The following is a 19,756-nucleotide window of genomic DNA, read 5'->3' on the forward strand; positions in this document are numbered from 1 at the left end:
TACATTTACCTGTTTTCAATAATCATTACGTTGGAGGGGGGAATCCCCAGAACATCACAGCTCTGCAAGAGTTCCTTCTTACGGATCTCCCCTTGATTGTAGTAATTTCCTGAGGATAACAAATACATGGTGGTCGATTTCTTTATCAGTGGAGATCTATTGTCCACTCATTCTCATCTTGTTCCCAAAAGGATTTAAACTATCTGAAAATTTTGTGGTTGGGATAAAAGTTGGAGAAACACAACACTAGGGTTACTGTCAGACATACCTGTGAAGCACAATGTTTATAATCACCATTGAATTCCTCTCCATTTCTGTCTATCCATATGTCTGTCTGCCAGTCTGTGTTTCAGCTGCATGCTACAGTTAGCAGATATAGGACTGACTCTTCCGTAACCACTCAGAACAAGTAGGGTATCCGGACACACTATTCTTTTGGGCCTATTATTTCATCTTATTTTTTAAATTGAAGTATAATTGATTTACAATGTTGTGCTGTAGAGCAAAGTGACTCAGTTATACACACATAGACATTCTCTTTTTTAAAATATTGTTTTCCAACATGGTTTATCACAGGATACTGAATACAGTTCCTTCTGCTATACAGTAGGACCTTGTTGTTTATCCATCCTGTATGTAATAGTTTACCTCTAGTGAATCCCAAAACTCCTAGTCCTTCCATCCCCCAACCCCCTCCTCCTTGGCAACCACAAGTCTATTCTGTATGTCTGTATGTTTCTGTTTTGTAGATAGATTCATTTGTGCCCTATTTCAGGTTCCTCATATAAGTGATTTCATGTGGTATTTGTCATTCTCTGATATACTTCATTTAGTATGATAATCTCTAGGTCCAGCCATGATGCTGTAAATGGCATTTTTCATTCTTTTCTATGGGTAACTTCCATTGTATATATTTCCCACATTGTCTTTATCCAGTCCTCTGTGGGTCATTTAGGTTGTTTCCACGTCCTGGCTATTGTGAATAGTGCTGCTATGACCATAGGTGTGCATGTTCAGTTCAGTTCAGTCGCTCAGTTGTGTCCGATTTTGCGACCCCCATGGACAGCAGCATGCCAGGCTTCCCTGTCCATCACCAACTCCCGGAGCTTACTCAAACTCATGTCCATGAGTCAGTGATGCCATCCAACCATCTCATCCTCTGTCAGCCCCTCCTCCTCCTGCCTTCAATCTTTCCTAGCATGTATCTTTTTGAATTAGTGTTGTCTGGGTATATGTCATTTGGGCCCCTTTAAATTAATAGTCTTCAAATATCTGTTAAACACTTAAAAAGGCTGCCACTCCTGAGTGTTTTAGGAAAATATCCTCCTTTGGAGTTCGATAACCAGCTATTCCAGCATGCCTCTGGGGATCTGGACCACATCAGCACCCTAATTAGCTCATGTATTCTTTATTTTCCCAACACATACACTATACTTCCCAGTAATAGTTCTGGTAAGTAACTGCTCTGTATTCTTACAAATAACTTACAGTGACATTTTGGTAACACTTAAATTGCATTTTGGGCTTCCCTGGTGGCTCAGTGGTAAAGAACACACCTGCCAGTGCAGGAAATGCAGGTTCGATTCCTCAGTCTGGAAGACGCCCTGGAGAAGGGAACACCCACTCTAGTATTCTTGCCTGTAGAATCCCATGAACCAAGGAGCCTGGTGGGATACAGTCCATGGGGTCACAGACTCAGACTCGACTGAGCGGCTAAGCACACAAACTGTACTTATGAGCAGTTTTCTGGCTGCTGCACCCCTCAATCCAACTCTCCAGCGGATAATTGCTTTATGCTAGTTAACTTTCCTGAGCCATGGTTTCTCCAGCTGTGAAGTGGGGATGATGGCCTTCTCCTGAGGCTTTCCTGAAGATTATGTGATAATACACATCCACCTGGTTTGGTTCTCAGAGTTAATCTCCCTTTTCCTTGACTTCTTTATGTTCCCCCTTTTCCTCTCCTTTCCCTCTGAATTACAATCCACCATCATCATCCAGATCAAATGCCAATCCCTCTGGGAAGCCGCCTGCTATTTTCTTTTTTTAATTGGAGGATAATTGCTTTATAATATTGCACTGCTTTCTACCATACATCAATGTGAATCAGTCACAGGTATGCCTTCTGCTATTTTTCCCTGGCAAGTAATCATTTCCAGTGTTCCGCTCAGAAGGATGAGCTCTCCTCTGGGATCTGATGATTAAGTCCTAAATGTCTTAGACCTTAAAAGCCTCGGTCTCAGTCCTGGTGTCAGCACCCTGCAGGCACTCATGAGGCCCCTAGTGAGTGGAGAGTGGTTCTGCTTACTGTTCCAGAAAACTCAGAAACTCCCAAGTGAAACCTTTCCACTGCTGCAGGGGTTCCTCTAGGGCGAGTTTTGAACTCTTTGAACCCAGATAGGAGACAGTTGCTATGTTGTATTGACAAAAGGATTAACCCCCAAGAGACTCCAGACAACTTCATTTTACTGTCCTCATCACAAATTTCTGAGTCAGACAGAAATTGTCAATTTTGTGACAGTCATCATATTTTAGGTTCCCCTCTCCCATTTTGTCTCAAGCTTACTTATCTTTGGTACTAAGAGCCTAACTCACACTAGTGATGTGATTCCTAATGTCTGAGGCTGAACACATTAGACTCTGATTATTGGTTGTGAGAAACTGCTTGGAGAGCTGGTTTTATTGCTTTATGTTTGAACTGAGGAACACAGAAGGGGTTAGGGAGTTGAAGTCAGAAAGCATTTTAGGCGTTTTCATTAGGTCTGGTAAACATGCAGGCACTTCGGTGGAGTAAGTGGCTGGGACCCTCTAGAACAGTGCACCCTGTGAGCAGACAGTAGGGTGTCACAAGTCATATCCAGGTTCAAGGAGAGAAACAGGCTCCACTTCCTGATGGGAAGAACCAGTCTTTCCCTCCAAACTGTCCTCCATATGCTGCTGAAACGAGCTTTCTAAAATACAGAACTGTCTGTGCTAATTCTCCACCAAATGTATTTTACCACACCCTACTATCTACTGTGGCTTTCTTCCACTTGTATGTGAATAGATATCTCAATGGTTGGGCTTCCCAGGTGGCGCTAGTGGTAAAGGATCCACTTGTCAATGAGGGAGACACAAGAGACTGGCTGGGAAGATCCCCTGGAGGAGGACATGGCAACCCACTCCAGTATTCTTGCGTGGAGAATTGCATGGAGAGAGGAGACTGGGGGGCTACAGTCCGTGGGGCCTCAAGGAGTCAGGCGGACTTGAGCACAGAAACAGCTCAGTGGTTACATAAACTGGAGAAATGCTGAACTAAACAAAATTAAATAGGACTTTTTATAGCAAGACTTCACCGAGATGTTGACAGTCTAACAAGGACTATACAGCTTTAAAGTGGGGGGGTTGGGGAGAGCATATCTGATTAAGTTCCCTAAACTTGTCGCGTCAAGTTATTAACTTTTTAAAATAGCAGCTTGATGAACTGGTATTTCTTGGAAGATACACTGGGCATCAAATGAGTTATTCCTTAACTGTCAGAACAACAAGATGTGTGAGGCAGATTGGGTGTAATGGCTCAGAACTGGAAAGACCCACAGGGTTCTGGTTCCTCCATATCCTAGCTCTTCACTTTGGTTAAGTTACTTTTTTGTGATTTAGTTTCCATAGTTAAAAAAAGTGGGGAGGGGGAACAAATTATATACATGTGTAACATTTTGTGTATTTAATGCCTATCATAGGATTGCTGAGAGGATTCTATGAGCCACTAATAAGATACATTTTTTTCCCTGCTTCTCCCTACCCCTTAGAACTGGAGATGTAGTTAGAATGAATCATTCAAATGAATCCCAGACTTACTTATGTTTTTACTATTTCTTTGAATGACTGCCCTGAATGACTTGCCCTACTTCCTGTGAACCTAAGTCCTATTTTAAAAGACCAGCTCAAAAGAAAAGCTTTTCAAAGTTTCCTTAATCCAACTCTGTGAAAAGAAAATTCATGCTTTTCCTCATTTTGGGCCCACAGTATTTTCTCTGTCATGCAGTTACAGCTTTCATTATGTTATATAACAAGTTATTAACTTCCTGCTTTTCAGGTTAGAATAAATCAGGAAGGTGGCTAATGTTTAATCCATACATTTTTTCAGTGAGTTGGGGATTTTAAAAAGTAATTTTAAAAATTACAAAGAAAGTTAGATTCAGAGGAAACAATGAAAGACAACAATATAGATACTGATATATCAGCATGTGTCAAGAGTTCTGGTAGGTCTTATAGTTTTTCATTTGAAAAAATTTTAATTTTCAGCCTCAACCTACTAGAAAACAAAAAGAAATTTAGTAAAGAATCCCCTGTACCTATAATACTTTGTAAATAAAATTCAACCATCTCAAAATTTTGCTTGTATTAATTTGATTTCCATAGTTGATAAAAACATAAAATTTAAAAAAAAGACCATTACTTGCATCTATTTGCAATTAATATCTTTAATAGAACTGAGAAAAGTGCTTAGATTGAAATTCTCATTATATTTGAAAAATGGTTTAATCTTACTGCCAATAAAAATTTTTTTTGAGGGAAAAAAATGTTAATCAAAGCAAGAAGTATAAATAAAGAGGTTATTTGTAATAGAGATAAACTGGGGGGGGGGGGGAACTTCTAAATATACATACAATAATAAGGAACCAGAGATCAAATTGCCAATATCTGTTGGATCATCGAAAAAACAAGGGAGTTCTAGAAAAACATCTACTTCTGCTTTATTGACTATGCCAAAGCCTTTGACTGTGTGGATCACAACAAACTGGAAAATTCTTAAAGAGGTGTGAATACCAGACCACTTGACCTGCCTCCTGAGAAATCTATATGAAGGTCAAGAAGCAACAAAACTGGACATGGAACAACAGACTGGTTCCAAATCGGGAAAGGAGTACATCAAGGCTGTACACTGTCACCCTGCTTATTTAACTTATATGCAGAGTACATCATGCAAAATGCTGGGCTGGATGAAGCACAAGCTGGAGTCAAGACTGCCAGGAGAAATGTCAATAACCTCAGATATGCCAGTGACACCACCCTTATGGCAGAAAGTGAAGAACTAAAGAGCCTCTTGATGACAGTGAAAGAGGAGAGTGAAAAAGTGGGCTTAAAACTCAACATTCAGAAAAATAAGATCACGGCATCCCATCACTTCATGGCAAATAGATGGGAAACAACAGAAACAGCTGACACACTTTATTTTCCTGGACTCCAAAATCACTGCAGATGGCGACCGCAGCCATGAAATTAGAAGACGCTTGCTCCTTGGAAGAAAAGCTATGACCAACCTAGACAGTATATTAAAAAGCAGAGACATTACTTTGCCAACAAAGGTTTGTCTAGTCAAAGTTATGGTTTTTCCAGTAGTCATGTATGAATGTGAGAGTTGGACCATAAAGAAAGCTGAGCACCGAAGAATTGATGCTTTTCAACTGTGGTATTAGTGTTGGAGAAAACTCTTGAGAGTCCCTTGGACTGTAAGGGGATCCAACCAGTCAATCCTAAAGGAAATCAGTCCTGAATATTCACTGGAAGGACTGATGCTGAAGCTGAAACTCCAATACTTTGACCACCTGATGTGAAGAACCGACTCATTGGAAAAGACCTTGATGAAGGCAGGAGAAAGGGACAACAGAGGATGAGATGGTTGGACGGCATCAGCGACTTGATGGACATGAGTTTAAGTAAGCTCCAGGAGTTGGTGATGGACAGGGAAGCCTGGCGTGCTGCAGTCCATGGGGTCGAAAAGAGTTGGACACGACTGAGTGACTAAACTGAATTGAAGGGATGACTAACTAAAAGGCTTCCCTGGTGGCTCAATGCCAGAGACGAGGGCTTTATCCCTGGGTTGGGAGATCCCCTGGAGAAGGAAATGGCAACCGACTCCAGTATTCTTGCCTGGGAAATCCCATGGACTGAGGAGCCTGGTGGGCTACAGTCCATGGGGTTGCAAAAGAGTTGGTCACAACTTAGCGACTAAACAACAAATTAAATTAAGGTTTATCCCTATGAAACCATTTAAAAGGCTATATACCTAGTTCTAATCAATATGGATAAATGTTTAAATTACAAGTTTCAGAAGGATGTGTTCATTACCTAACTTGTTTTCAGTTTTATTCCCAGGGCAGAGTATACATCCTAGCAGATAGACTTTTTTTTAATGAAAAAAATTAGTCAAGACTTTTTTAAGAGAAGTTTTAGGCTCACAGCAAACTTGAAGGTAAGATACAGAGAGTTCCCATAGACTCCCTGCCCCACACATCCACAGTCTCCCCATGATCAGCATCCCCCACTGGATGGTACATGTGTTACAACTGGTGAACCTCCACTGACACACCATCATCACCCGAAGTCCACACTTTCCATTAGGTTCACTCCTGGTCTTGTACAGTCTGTGGGTTTGGAGAAAAGTATGACAACCCACTCCACTATTCTTGCCTGGAATATTCCATGGACCAAGGAGCCTGTCGGGCCACAGTCCCTGGGGTTGCAAAAAGTCAGACACGACTTAGTGAATAAGCATGCATATAATGACATGTATCCATCATTATAGTATCAGAGTATTTTCACTGCCCTAAGAATCCTCTGTGCTCTGTCTATACATCCTTTCTCCCATCCCAGCCCCTGATCCCCACTTTTTACTCTCTCCACAGTTTTGCCTTTTCTAGATTTTCACATAGGTGGAGTCATACAGAACAAAGCCTTTTCACATTGGCTTCTTTCATTTCGTAATATGCATGTAAGATTGTTTCTGCTCATGGCTTGACAGCTCATGTCTTTTTAGCTCTAATATTCCGCTGTCTGAATGGACCACAGTTTATCCACACACCTACTGAAGGACATCTTGGTTATTTTCATGTTTTGGCAATTACGAATAAAGCTGCCATAAACATCCGGGTGTAGGTTTTTGGGTGAACATGTTTTCACTTTCTTTGGATAAATACCAAGGAGGGTTATTGCTGATAAGTGTATGTTTAGGTTTGTAAGAGATTACCAAACTAACTTCCTCACAAAGTGACTGCACCATTTTGTGTTCCCATCAACAGTGACTGAGAATTCCTTTGCTCCACATCCTCACCAGCATTTAGGGATGTTAGTGTTCTGGGTTTTGGCCATATATTATTATTTAATCTCTTGGCCGTGCTGTTTGGCATGTGGGACCTGAGCTCCTTGACCAGAGATGGAACCGGTACCCCCTACATTGGCAGCCTGTAGTCTTAACCACTGGACTGCCAGGGAAGTTCCCTGCCCATTTTAATAGTGATTATTACACATAAGTTTTTAATATTTAAGAAATTAATGACAAAGTAATATTCTGTGATAAATCGTATGAACATGCTTATTGAGAAAAATCTGTATAGAAGAAGAACTGGTATGAAACACAACCAAATGGGAAAAGAGCTCATTGGGCATGTTACAACCAGCTTTATTGAGGTATGGTTTTTACATACCATCAAATTCACCCACTGTATATGTACAGTTTAATTATTTCATTTATACAGCTTTGCAATTATCACCATAATCCAGCATAATGGTCAATTTCTGTTTTCTCATCCCATCTTTTCTGTACGGTAAAGGAGGATTTATTCTTTGAACGGTCCCTTCAGTGAAAGCTGGGTCGAGTTGAACGCTAAAACGACCTGTAAGATTACTTTCTAGTCTAATGGGCTCTCCCCTCGGTCTGACATGTACATGTTTCTAGCACAGAATGAAGAGTTGAGCAGTCATGACACGGCCTAGATTCTGTTCGGTCGTTATTCTCTGCCCTCCTGTGAATGAAAAGGTTCCACAGAATACTGATTACAGCCACAGTTCCCAGCGCAGATGTGGGTATTTTTCGGAAGCAAATGGGAGCAGTTCTCTCGTGCTCTCCAATCGCGGCAGCGGGGAGCCGGGCTCACACGCGGCCCACGTGCCCAACCCCGGGAAGCCGTACCGGATGGGATCAAGGATTTGCGGCCCTGGGAAGGGTCCTTCAGTGTGTTCATTCGCCTGGCGCCTACAACAGAAACCTCTTCGGTAAGAAGCCAACTGAAACAGGCCGGCGCCTGAATTATCTCCGCCGCCCCGAGTCCCCGCGCCCCGCCTACAGCCTCCTACCTGCGGAGAAGCAGAGCAGGAACACCTGGTGCCGCAGGCGGGCCAAGCCTAGAATAGTGGGAGCAAAGAACATGGCTTCATCGTCGGGGTGCGCCGTCACCAGAAGTGTCCGGCTTCCGCCTCCGGGCAGGCCAGCCTGCTCCGGCCTCGTCACTCGCTCCCAGGAGTCCCAAACCCAGAGGACGCCCCATACCAGGACAGTCGCCGCCAGACACAGAAGCGGCACCGCCACTTCCATGCCCCCAGAAGAGAAACTGCGCCTGCGCAGACCGGGAGGCTGCCGCCGGGCCGACTCCGGCGGGAAAACCGAGCTCGCGGAAACCCCGTTCCGAGTGTAAGTCCGTCCTGCTGGCCTCTCCAACGGCCGGAGGCTTTAAGCGTAGGGCTGTGTGCTCGGACACGGACGCCTCCCAGGCCCTCTTCACGGGCTCTCGCTACTTTACGCGGCCTTTACGAGCTCTCGTGCCTGCTTCGCTTTAGAGCTGAGCGACCCCCTTGCTGTCCACACAGTACCTAAGGGGAAGCGTCTGAAAAGAACCCCCAACCTCTTGAGTGCGAATTCTCTTCACGTCACCTTTTTATCACTCGTTTCTTTAAAACCCAGGCTTTCTCGTAACTATCCGGGTGGACACCGACTGGGTTTCTACTCCCTAATTGTGGGATGTGGAGTGGCGGCTTCTCTAAAGGAACAGTATGCGGTGGCGAGGCCCGTCCGGTCAGTTCCTTGGAAGCGTGAGGCCGAGAGCGCACTTGGCGGGCGCGGGGGCCCGGGATCCTTGGAGGGAGGGCTGGCATCACGGGCGGGTCGGCCGCGCGCGGAGTTTCAGGGAGGCCCGCTGCGAACGCAGCCCAAGCCCGGGAAGCAGCGGGTGGGTGGCCGCGCGCCCCCGGCAGCGCGAGCTCGAAGGCCCGCGTCCTTTCTTTTCCCACGCCCGCGGGGAGACCCGGGCGCGATGGCTCCGCGCTGGGGCCGCCGCCGCTGCCGGACCGAGGCGGGATGCCAGGGGGCCGGAGGCGGGCAACCCGGGAAGCTCGGCCAGCGGAGGGAGTCGGCCTGCCAGCCTCCGGAAGGAGGAGGAGCCGGCGCCGGAGCCGCCTCAGCCGCGGTCGCCGGGCCGGGGGGGAGGAGAGGGGTTGAGTCAAGATGGCGGTCGAGGTGGCGAAGCAGCGGCGACGGCGGCGGCGGCTGGAGTGAGCGCCCGGCTCGCCGCGCCGACCAGGGCCCGGGCAGGGCCGCGCGCGGGGCTGCGTCCTGCCCCTCAGGCCCGGGGCCGCGCCGGCCGCCGCGCTCCGCCCGCTCCCGGTGAGTGTAGGCCTGGCGCCCGCAGCCCGGCCTCCGGGCCGCCGCTCACTCGGGGCCGCCGAGGACTTCGGGGGCGCTCGCCGCCGGGGCGCCTTCCCGGCCGGCGAGGGACGTCGCGGGGCCGGCGTCTTGGGACCCGCCCAACCAGGGGCTTCTAGCCCTCAGCGGCCGGGCCAGAGGGGCGCGGCGGGGAGCGGGGCCGGGCGAGTGGGGGAGGTTGCTGGAGTTTGGAGGAAGAATGGGCTGCGGCCGGGCCGGGGCGCCCGGGGTGTCCTGCGGGGAGGGGGCTGCGGGGGCCGGGGCGGCGCGGACCGGGGCGGCGGGTGGGGCCGGCGCAGGTGGTGGCCCGCGCTTCCTCCGGGGCGGAGTTGGTGGCCGCCCGCGAGTGTGCAAGGGGTCAGGGTGGGTGACAGCGGTGGACAAGTGCGTGAAGAGCAAACTAGTTCACCTTTGCGACCAAACCGCTTGGGGTGTAATGGCGAAGGGAGGGCGGGGGAGACGGCGGAGATGGGAACCCGGTACCTTCTGGCTTTTACCGTGGCTGTTTAACGTGGATTCTCTTTTGGAGGGGAGAGGGATTCAAGAAACTATCATTGAGAGGTCAGTCTTAGTGGCGAGGAGACAGAATTCTTTGAATTAACCGGATTAGGGGTATAGTCGTATATTAAAGGTGCGAGTGGGCATAAGTGACATTTAGTAAAAGTATTTGCTCACAAAGTGTCAGTTTTCTTTTCACCGATGTTGCAGGCTCCAGTCCCGCTTCTACAGAGTTAACCATGGTTTGGCGGTGTGGGTAATTCTAATCTTTGGGATTAGCATTTTCACCTGCATCAGATTTGCTTCCCTAATTAGATCCTAATTGTACTGAAATTTACATGCCTTGCGTGCACCCTGGTGAGGCAGTGATGGGAGGCAGAACGTTGCGTAGAGAGCAACAGGCCAGGGATTTTAAAATGCCTGCAAATAATTCATTCATTCGTTCAGCATGTCTTGATCAATAACTGCTGCTGATGCGTCACACGTGACTCTCCCTTGGATAGCTGAAGAGTTGATGGCATTATTTAATTTTTAATAGTTTTCGAAAATGTGATGTATCCTTAAAGATAATTATTGGCAGAACCAACGTGCCTGGTCTCAGGAGCAGACCAATTTTAGAATATTATTTAGACATGGGTAAAAATTACGGAAGAAATCTAATTATTTCACAAGTTGTTGCAGAAAGAGGTACTGTTTTTATTTGCTTATTCTGTTAAAATCCAGTGGAAGTTTGTTTTAATATTTATAGTACACAGTTGCTTTGCTATGCTTTAAGCACACCTGTTAATGGAAATCAAGGTTAACACACACATGTATATAAATAATATGCACATACATACATAAGGATATGATTACTTGGAATACGAAAATACTCTTTCCTTTTATGAAAGTCTTGCCATATGTTGAACTCCTCCCCCAGAGAAAATATAATACAAAGAGTCCTGATTTGTCTTTAACTATGTGTCATTTTGGAACAGGATCAACCTTTCTCTGCTTCAGTTTCCTCATCTATGCTAGTAGGAAAATATCCGCTCTTCTAGGTTGCTGTTGTGAGCCTAGGAGAGTTAATAGTTGTGAAATTGCTTTACAAAGATCAAAAAGGTTATATTTCTGTGTGAGAGTAACAGCTCCCTCTTCATTTCTGAAATGCTTTATCTGTGCATCTCTTATGGCATTTATTCTTTCTGCCTTGCATTTAGGTACCTACTTGTCTTATCTCCTCTTGAGGACAGGAGAAGCCCTTCTCTGACTTTAAGGCACTGCCAGAGGGTATTGACATTGCAAATGTTTACTGAGTGGATGAACATTGTATTCTAATTAGAAAATTGTGTTCACAGTTACAACTTACAACTTATGGAGTACACCTGCTGATCTGCTGTCACAGGTCTCTGTAGCTGTGATTCTCTTCATGACTTCTGAGGAATAAATATTTTTAACTCGTTGTCTTGTGGGACTTCATCATCATATAGTAAAACGTAAGAGTTTGGCCTGCCCGCCTATTTTTTTGAAAAAGCGTAGAATGCTAAAAATTAGCTATCTTTCTTTGAATTTAATTGAGTAAAATTTGTTCCAAGGCTAAGTAAGTATAGATTAATCAAGTTTTCCTAAGCTTTTTTTTCTTCTAAATTTTGTGGATTGGAGAGTTTGTTTTGCCATTTCTATCTTCAGGAGAAAGTAGGGGCTTTTAAATAAGCCAGGGATTGATGTAGGTTAATGTCAGGGTATTTCTTACTCAGTTTTTTTTGTGTTTGTTACTCAGTTTTAATTGTATTTTGTAATGTCTTAATTGAAATTTCAAATTCTTAACTGATGTTTGAGGATGATAGCGATCTCGAATACTTAGTTATTTCCATGTGTCCATTTACTTCAGAGATTGAGTTTTACTGGAACATGGTACAAAGTAGTAGTAAAGGTTGGTCAGAATTTATTATGTATGGACTTATCTTGTGTGTCGTTCATTCACTTGTTCAGCTGGTGTGGCATGCCTCATGTTCAGGGCATGTTGCTAAGTGCTATAGAAGTATAAAGTTGACCTGATCAGTTATGTGCACAAAGAACTCAGTCTATAGATTGTCTGATACTTTGTCCTTTTCAGGTTTCAGGATGCAAAAGTACATTCAGAGAGAAGGTTAAGAAAACATTGTTTTTCTCTCAGAACTTCTTAGGAGTATTGAAAAGCTACCAGAACTTCTGTCATGTAGCAATAACTGTATGTAGAACATCTGTTTTTTATTTTGGTATTCTTGTGGTGGTGGTTTTCCTTGAATATTTTTACTCTTCTACCATTTTTTTCTATCCCAGAAGCTTGTGTGGTCAAAATATTACTTGGATATATCTTGGATTGTTTTCAGATACAACATACTTTTTTGGGGGAAAGGGGATTTCCTCTTTGAATGTGAAAATGAGAGCATACAAAGCCATGAGAGTGTTGGGGGGGGGGGGTTCTTCAGGTTTACTCTTTTTTTTTTTTTCAGGTTTACTCTTTATGTGTGCTGCTGTTACGGTCACTTGATAGTAATCTCAAAGACAAATCTAAGTTGGTTAAAACAAAATGCTCATTATTTATAGAATTATAAAGCATAGAGTCATGTAGGTTAACCAGTTCCGTTTTACTGGTGAGTATACTGAAGGTCAGTGAATCAAACAGATCTGGCCTGAACTGTTGCTATTGGCCGGCAGCAGAATCCAGTCCTTGGCTGTCCAGAGTAGCTCCTGCTGTCACACTGTATCATCAGGGGATGATTCAGTGTGATGGTTGATACAACTGAAAACAAAAATTAGGGGGTGGGCTGGGGAATGAGCGGTCAGTCACTCAGCTGAGATATTGAGTTGAAAATATAGTTTGAAAAAAGTTGGTATTGATCTATATCAATAATATCACTGGGAATTACTAGTTTCATTTTTAATCTGTTATGATAAATATCTTCTTAAACAAAAATGCCTTTAAGGTTATCTGGACCTACTGACATTTCATGGAATTTAAGTGTTAAAGTGATGTAAATTTTATTATGCCAGTGGTTTAGAGACACAGGTTGATAGGTTAGGTTATGTATCAGTTATTGCTTGCTTTACTTCCAAACTTCTACTTTAAGTATGAGAAGCTTCAGTTGTTAATATGAAAGTGTAGGTAAATAGTGTGAACATGAACTGTCTTTTTAAATGTCCTGTTGAAGCATTGAAACATGTATATTATCTAGGGTGAAACAGATAACCAGCCCAGGTTGGGTACATGAGACAAGTGCTCGGGCTTGGTGCACTGGGAAGACCCAGAGGGATCGGGTGGAGAGGGAGGTGGGAGGGGGGACTGGGATGGGGAATACATGTAAATCCATGGCTAATTCATTTCAATGTATAACAAAAACTACTGTAATGATGTAAAGTAATTAGCCTCCAACTAATATAAATGGAAAAAAGAAAAAAAAAATGTCCTGTTGAAAAGCTTCATATATAATGTTAGTTTTCTTTTTTTTAAATGTTAGTTTTCTATAGGTACTCATAAAATTTATTTGAAAAAAAAGGCATAGTTTTCTTTTTAAACTAATGTCCTCACATGAATACTGAAGCATGATGTGTGTGTGTGTGTTTTAAATTCCATTTGGGCTGTTAAATAATGTGCCTATTTTGGGTTGCATTAAGAAGGGTTGTTTTTTTCCCATTCTGTGCTTTTTCCAGAATGCTTTTTCCTACCTTACACTTCCAAACTACCACATCTATATACTGCTGATTTTTTGAGAGGTTTTTATCACATAGCACTTCATCCAGGAAGTCTCCTTGCTCCTCCCTCTTATCTGAAGATGACTTTTTTTGGTCTGAAAATTCTTAGTACTTTACTTATACCTCTGTTATAACATCATAGTTACTTATATACATGTCCATTTAATCCTCAGTAGAGTAGACCATAAGCCCCTTGTGGACATGTCTGTGTCTCACTTATTTTTTGATCCTTCTTCTGCCCCTACTCCCAGAATAACACTCTGTTCTTGGTTGGGAAAGGTGTAGTAGGAATCTGCTGAATGCGTAAGGAGGAGCTTAGAGTTACTTGGTGCAGCTGTAGAAGCTGGTGGATATACACATGTGAGAACTTGATGATGAATAGTTTTTGGAAATTAACAATCAGGTAGAAACTCACCGGTGTCAGGTAAAACATGTGTTATCAGTGAATTATTATTAAAACATTTTTTTAAAAAAAATTTCTCTCCATGTACTTGGATTCTTGGGAGAAAGAGAGAGTAAGTGGGGAATCAGTTCATCTCAGATTATTTGTATGTCCAGATAATATTAGAACAAAAATATGTTAACTTAAATATGCAGGAAATTTTTTAGTTGTTTTGGTGCTAGGGAAAAAATGTGAAGTAGGAATGGTGGGTTTACAGGATTATTATAAAATCCCTTTGAAGGGATCTCTGAAAGAATACTATGTGATTAATTTTATGTCAAAAATTAAATTTTTGAGTAGATTAGTCAAGATAGAAGAAAGAGAAGAGTTAAGATTACTCAATTATACATAAATACACCAAAATTAAATCAGAATAAATCGAGGTTACTTTTTTCTAGGAAAATTTGACTTGTTAGGATGGTCACCTTTATGATTATAGATTGCACCTCCCTCCCATACTTTAACTGATAAGCTGTTTTCACATTTTTGTTGTCATGCATGGTTTAGAGTCAGTAGTCTGTTTTGGGCAGTTCATTTCCCTTGGCAATAGCATATGGATTCACATAATTTTGAAATTTTTGTTTTAAGTAGTAATCATCATGACTTCAAAGTCATTTAATTTTGTATTACTTTTGATTAAGTTCTTTTAATTCAGCTTTGAATAACAATGACTTTTATGTATTTGAAATGAAACCAAAGCTTGTGCTTTCTAGGAGTTACAGCCTAAATACACACAGTGTAAATATGCCAGAAGTAGGGAGTGTGTAGTCCATTAATGGTGTGCGTCTGTGTGTGTGAATGGGGGTGGGGCATAAACTGAGCAGGAGAGGGGAGGGGTGGAAGGAGAAGTTACTCTATTTACACAGAACCATTTTAATGAGTGAAGGAGGATATGTTATTTTGAAGTCTTTTCCGTTTATTATAAGAAATACATTATTTTTACAGAAGTTCAACATGGAAGTTTTAAGATAAAATGAAAGCATCACTTTCTAGATGTAATTTGCTAAGTGTTGTGTATTCGTTCAGGTTTTTTCCCCATGTGTATGTAATGTTCTATATTATGAGACCTTAATATGCTTTTCTGCTGTTCCTAGTTGATGTTTTTAGAGCTACTTTTGTCATTAATAGCTACATAGTATTCCACTTATGAAAGAAGACAGGTGGGTTTCCCTTGTGGTTGAGATGGTACAGAGTCTGCCTGCAATGTGGGAGACCCAGGTTCAGTGTCTGGGTTGGGAAGATCCCCTGGAGAAGGGAATGGCAATCCACTCCAGTATTCTTGCCTAGGAAATTCCACTAACAGAGGAGCCTGGCGGGCTACACTCTATGGGGTAACAAGGAGTCAGACACGACTGAGTGACTAACACTTTCACTTTGTTTAATCAGTTTATGGCCACTTTTGTTTTCTCAGAAAAACAAAGCTGTAGTGAATTATTTGTGTGAGTGTGTATTTGTGCAAATAAGCTTTGTAGCAGAAATTTGTAAAGTGGAGTTGCAGTTAGATGAACAGTGTAGCTCTGGATGGATGTTGTTCCAATATATGGCATGCCCTAGACCCTGACCAGCACTGAAAATTACTCTAAAACATTTTGTCAATTTAAGAAGTGGGGAAAAAAGTGATTCTGATTGGCCTTTTATCAATCACTATTGTTGTTGAACACTTTTTAAGTGGAGGGAGTTGTATTTCTTTTAGAAATTCTCTGCCTTTATTCTTGATTATTTTTTGATTGGACTATTGGTGTTTTTCAGATTGAAGGGTTCTTTAAGTATTAGGGTGTTTACATTTTTCGTATTTGTGCATACGCCCTACCCCCCAGCCGTCCTTCTGTAGTATTCTGTAGTCAGTTACAGCCAGCTGCAGTATTAATGTAGTAAGTATTATTATCTGTAGTATTCTGTAATATTGTTAACTATAGTATTCTGTCGTAGGGTATAGCCCGCTGCAGTATTGTGTAGTAAGTAGTATTATCTGTAGTATTATCTGTAGTTTTCTCTAGTCAGGTATAGCCAGCTGGGATTGTGCTGTTTCTGTGACCCTGGGCACATCACTTAACCTCTGAATGCCTTAATTTCCTTGTTTGTAGAATGAAATGGAGGTAATGTAAATGACATTTAGCGTAGAGACCGGGACAAGACGAGTGTCTTCATCATTGGTCTATATACAACTTCTGGGTTTCATGCTCTACTTAGACCTTCCTCACTCTAAGATTTAAAATATTCATCGGTCTGTTAAACTGAAGAAGCAAAGTGAGGAGTATTAAGTCTAGTATGCCACTGCTTGTTTTAAAGAGGAAAACTAATGGATACATATTTGCTTTTATATCATAGAATGTTTATGAAAGAAAACCCAGGACACTGGTATTGTTGGTTGTTGTAGGAAGGAGAGCTAAGTGACAGAGGCATGTGAGTGAGAGGAAGACTTGACTGGATACCTTTTTGCATTTTTAAAACAAGTCCTCTGATTTTAATTTTTTAAGGTTTCTTTTTCTCTTCACTTTTCTTTTCCTTTTTTTTTTTTTTAAACTTTGAATTTTGGGGCTCCATCTGGAATTTATTTGTAGTATAGGAAATGAGGTAGACATATATTTTGGGGGGGATAGGAGGTGTGTATATTTTTTCCCTGAAATAACCAGTTGTGTCGGCACCATTTGGTGAATAACCCAGCCTTTGCCCCAGTTACTAGATTTGTGCCTTTTATCATTTGCTAAATATACTTAGAACTTTTTCTTGGTCTCTTGTTATATGTTATAATATTCTTTAAACTACTGTTTTATAATTTTGATACTGATAGGGTTAGTCATCTGTTCATTGCTCTTTTTTTTTCCCCCAGACTTTGACAGTTCTGGTCTGTTTATTCTCCTGGATGAACTTTAGAATCGTTCTGTGAAGTTCGAAAACAAATCTTGCTGAGGTTTTTATGAATAGTGATTGGCAGTATTGAGTTCATGGGCTAATTTTAGGAAAGTTGACACCTTGTGTACTTCCTGTTATAGGAGTTATAGGAATAACTCCTATCCTGTTATTCAGATGACTTATGTTCTTCAGTAGATTTTCAAATTTTCCTTCAAATAAGTTTGCATATTTCTTATTTCTTTTGTCTGACAAATGTAGTAAGGAATCAAGCAAAGAGTTTATATTCTAGTGGGGGAAGTAAAACAAATGAATGCATTTCAGATTATGATTAGCCTATAAAGGAACAAAAGGGTAACTGGAGGATGGCTGGGATAGGCCTTTCTGAGAAGATGGCATTTGAAACTGAGACCTAAGTTTGAGGAGTCTTAGGCCCCACGGCGAGCCAGGAAGAGCATTCCAGGCCGAGAGTACAGAAGGACAAAGGGCTGAGGCAAGACTGGGCCTGGCCCCAGTGAGAGGCTGGAGGGAAGCTCGAGTTTCGGCCTCCTGAGCAGTCAGGGAGGAAGAGCCCAGTCAGTGGGGGCTCCTGGGCCACTGTGAGGAGTTCCGGTTCTGTCTGTAGTGCATGGCAGCCCCCAAGGAGTCTTGAGCAGGAGAGTGACATGTTCTGATTGATGGTTTAAAAGACATATAGTTTTTTTTTTTTTTTTGACATTTGGCTTTTTGAGTGGAGAAAGTGTTGAAGTGGGAAGTCCGGTTAGGAGTTTCTGCAGCAGGAGATGAGACTGGGGGTAGTGGGGCTGGAGAAGCTTGGGAGGCTGTGGGTGGAGGCATGACTTGCTGTTGGAGTAGGGGGTAGGACTTGCTGTTGGAGTGGGTGTGTTGAGAGCTAAGAAAGAACTGTTAGGTGGGGAGCCATGTGGGAGAAGACGAGATGGCCGCTACCTTCACAGGTCTCTGGTTTTGTTTATTTTTTGTTTGTGGGTTTTTTTTTGTATAGAATTAAGTACATTTACAGAGAAGGCAATGGCAACCCACTCCAATACTCTTGCCTGGAAAATCCTATGGACCGAGGAGCCTGGTAGGCTGCAGTCCATGGGGTCGCTAAGAGTCGGATACAACTGAGCGACTTCACTTTCACTTTTCACTTTCATGCATTAGAAATGACAATCCACTCCAGTGTTCTTGCCTGGAGAATCTCAGGGATGGGGGAGCCTGGTGGGCTGCCGTCTACTGGGTCACACAGAGTCGGACACAACAGAAGCAACTTCGCAGCAGCAGCAGCAGCACATTTAAGTCAGTTTCTCATTTACCCTACTTTCTTTTAGTATCTACCTTAGAAGTTGTCTGTTCGTTAGCCCTGTTTTGTGTTGCTTCCTAACTTTTACAGCCTCTCTTAAGGGGAGCCAGCAAAAAACATGATCTTTAAGATCACCCTGAGATAGGAAACTGTCTCGGGGAAGCTCCTCAGCCTCGCCAGAGCTTCACTCAGGAGAATCGTGGAGCTTGTGATTTAGGTGAGTGCATGCTCGCCACTCCTAGTGCTCTGCCTGCAATGCAACAGAGACTTGATAAGTGGCCACTTTATTACTCTCCTTCAGAGTTGTCGTCTTGATTAATCCTGGTCAAGCAGCTAAAGTTAAAGTGAAAGCCTCTTATCTCAAACCTCTGTTCTTTGTGTTAATGGAGGAGAGGGTTGCAAATAGTTGTCCATTTTGACTTTGAAATATATTCATTTTCATGGCAGGAGTGAACGTTGTCAGTTTAGAGAATTAGGTCAGTACAGTGCAGCCACATAGCAGAGTTCTCAGCTCCCCTGTGCTGTCTCCTGCCGCTCACTGTCTGGGGAACCTTCTCCCTTCTCGCCTTGGTAGGGATAGAGTAGTGGTGTTGTTTTCATTTGAGAATTATTTATTGAACATCTGGAATCTAAGATTAATGAAATTATTATGCCCATATTAACGTGTTCCTCTCAGTGCCCTACTTTATTGGGCATAGGGTAGTCTAAACTAAAAGGTCTTTTTCTTTAGCTCCCCTTCATCTGTCTTCCAGGTGAGATGTCATTATGTCAGAGAGGCCAAAAATAAAACACCGTGTTAATGGCATTTCCCCCTTTCCCTAGAGGGAAGAATGTTCTAGATTATTTTACAGGAGAAATCTTGTTCGGTTGGGCACCGCTCTGATCTTAGATCAATGACAGAGCTCACTGGGATGGTTTCTAGCTGTCTTCTCTCCTGGAGGCTGGACCAGAGATAGGCTCAGATGGGCTTTCTCAGAGGTAGTTGGGTACCCCAGGGGGCCGTCCTAGCTTCTCCTTGCCTAATGCACATTTGGAGTTGGACTGAGCTGAGCTGCCTTGTGAGAATCAGTGATACCTAATTTACCTCTGTTTAGTATCGGCATCTATGGTGTCATAGAGGTCATTCTCCTCTGCCACACTTTTGTATCAGAAAGTGTTATTTGATCCTTTAAAAAAAAATTGAATTGTGTACGTTATGGGGCCCTTTATCTGCTTTGGTGAAATATGAATTTCACCTCTGTTATGACCCTTGGTGAAGTCATTCTTGCTCATCTGAAGAGGCGTCTGCAGTCCTGCCACAGCGAGGTATATTTTTAGCACTTTTTCCAAGATAGCCGAGGCCACCTTGAAAACCTATCCAAGTACGTTTTGGTTATGCAAAGATTGTAGGCCAAAAGCCAGGAGTTCCTGGGGAGAAGGGATTTTTTTTTTTAGGATTGCATTTGAAATCTTGTTTTGCAAGATAAGTTTCCTGTTGAGTCAATTTTTGTGTTTG

The 19,756-nt window shown here is 42.8% G+C and overlaps 2 protein-coding genes across 29 annotated transcripts in view; one reads left to right on the plus strand and one right to left on the minus strand.

Moving 5' to 3' along the window:
- Positions 1-8,362, minus strand: part of PIGL (phosphatidylinositol glycan anchor biosynthesis class L) — a 47,231-nt gene extending 38,869 nt beyond the window's left edge. For 7 of the 8 annotated variants that reach the window (XM_070479186.1, XM_070479190.1, XM_020887567.2 and 4 more), the window contains exons 1-2: positions 8,113-8,362; positions 10-109 (exon numbers count right to left, since the gene is read on the minus strand). In XM_070479186.1, coding sequence (XP_070335287.1) covers positions 10-109; positions 8,113-8,350 — 338 coding nt within the window. In that variant the 5' untranslated portion in view covers positions 8,351-8,362. The remainder of the gene's footprint in view (positions 1-9; positions 110-8,112) is intronic. The other variant, XM_020887573.2, reaches the window with a different exon arrangement.
- The window catches only part of NCOR1 (nuclear receptor corepressor 1), a 120,644-nt gene continuing 109,246 nt past the window's right edge, over positions 8,359-19,756 (plus strand). For 16 of the 21 annotated variants that reach the window (XM_070479153.1, XM_070479167.1, XM_070479161.1 and 13 more), the window contains exon 1: positions 9,232-9,415. The gene's annotated coding sequence lies outside the window, so the exon portion shown is untranslated. Of the gene's footprint in view, positions 8,447-8,732; positions 8,828-9,231; positions 9,416-19,756 lie in introns of those variants that run through there. The other 5 variants (XM_070479165.1, XM_070479166.1, XM_070479168.1 and 2 more) reach the window with 3 other exon arrangements.

The sequence above is a fragment of the Odocoileus virginianus genome, chromosome 17 (genome assembly GCF_023699985.2).
Source record: "Odocoileus virginianus isolate 20LAN1187 ecotype Illinois chromosome 17, Ovbor_1.2, whole genome shotgun sequence".
Classification (NCBI taxonomy): domain Eukaryota; kingdom Metazoa; phylum Chordata; class Mammalia; order Artiodactyla; family Cervidae; genus Odocoileus; species Odocoileus virginianus.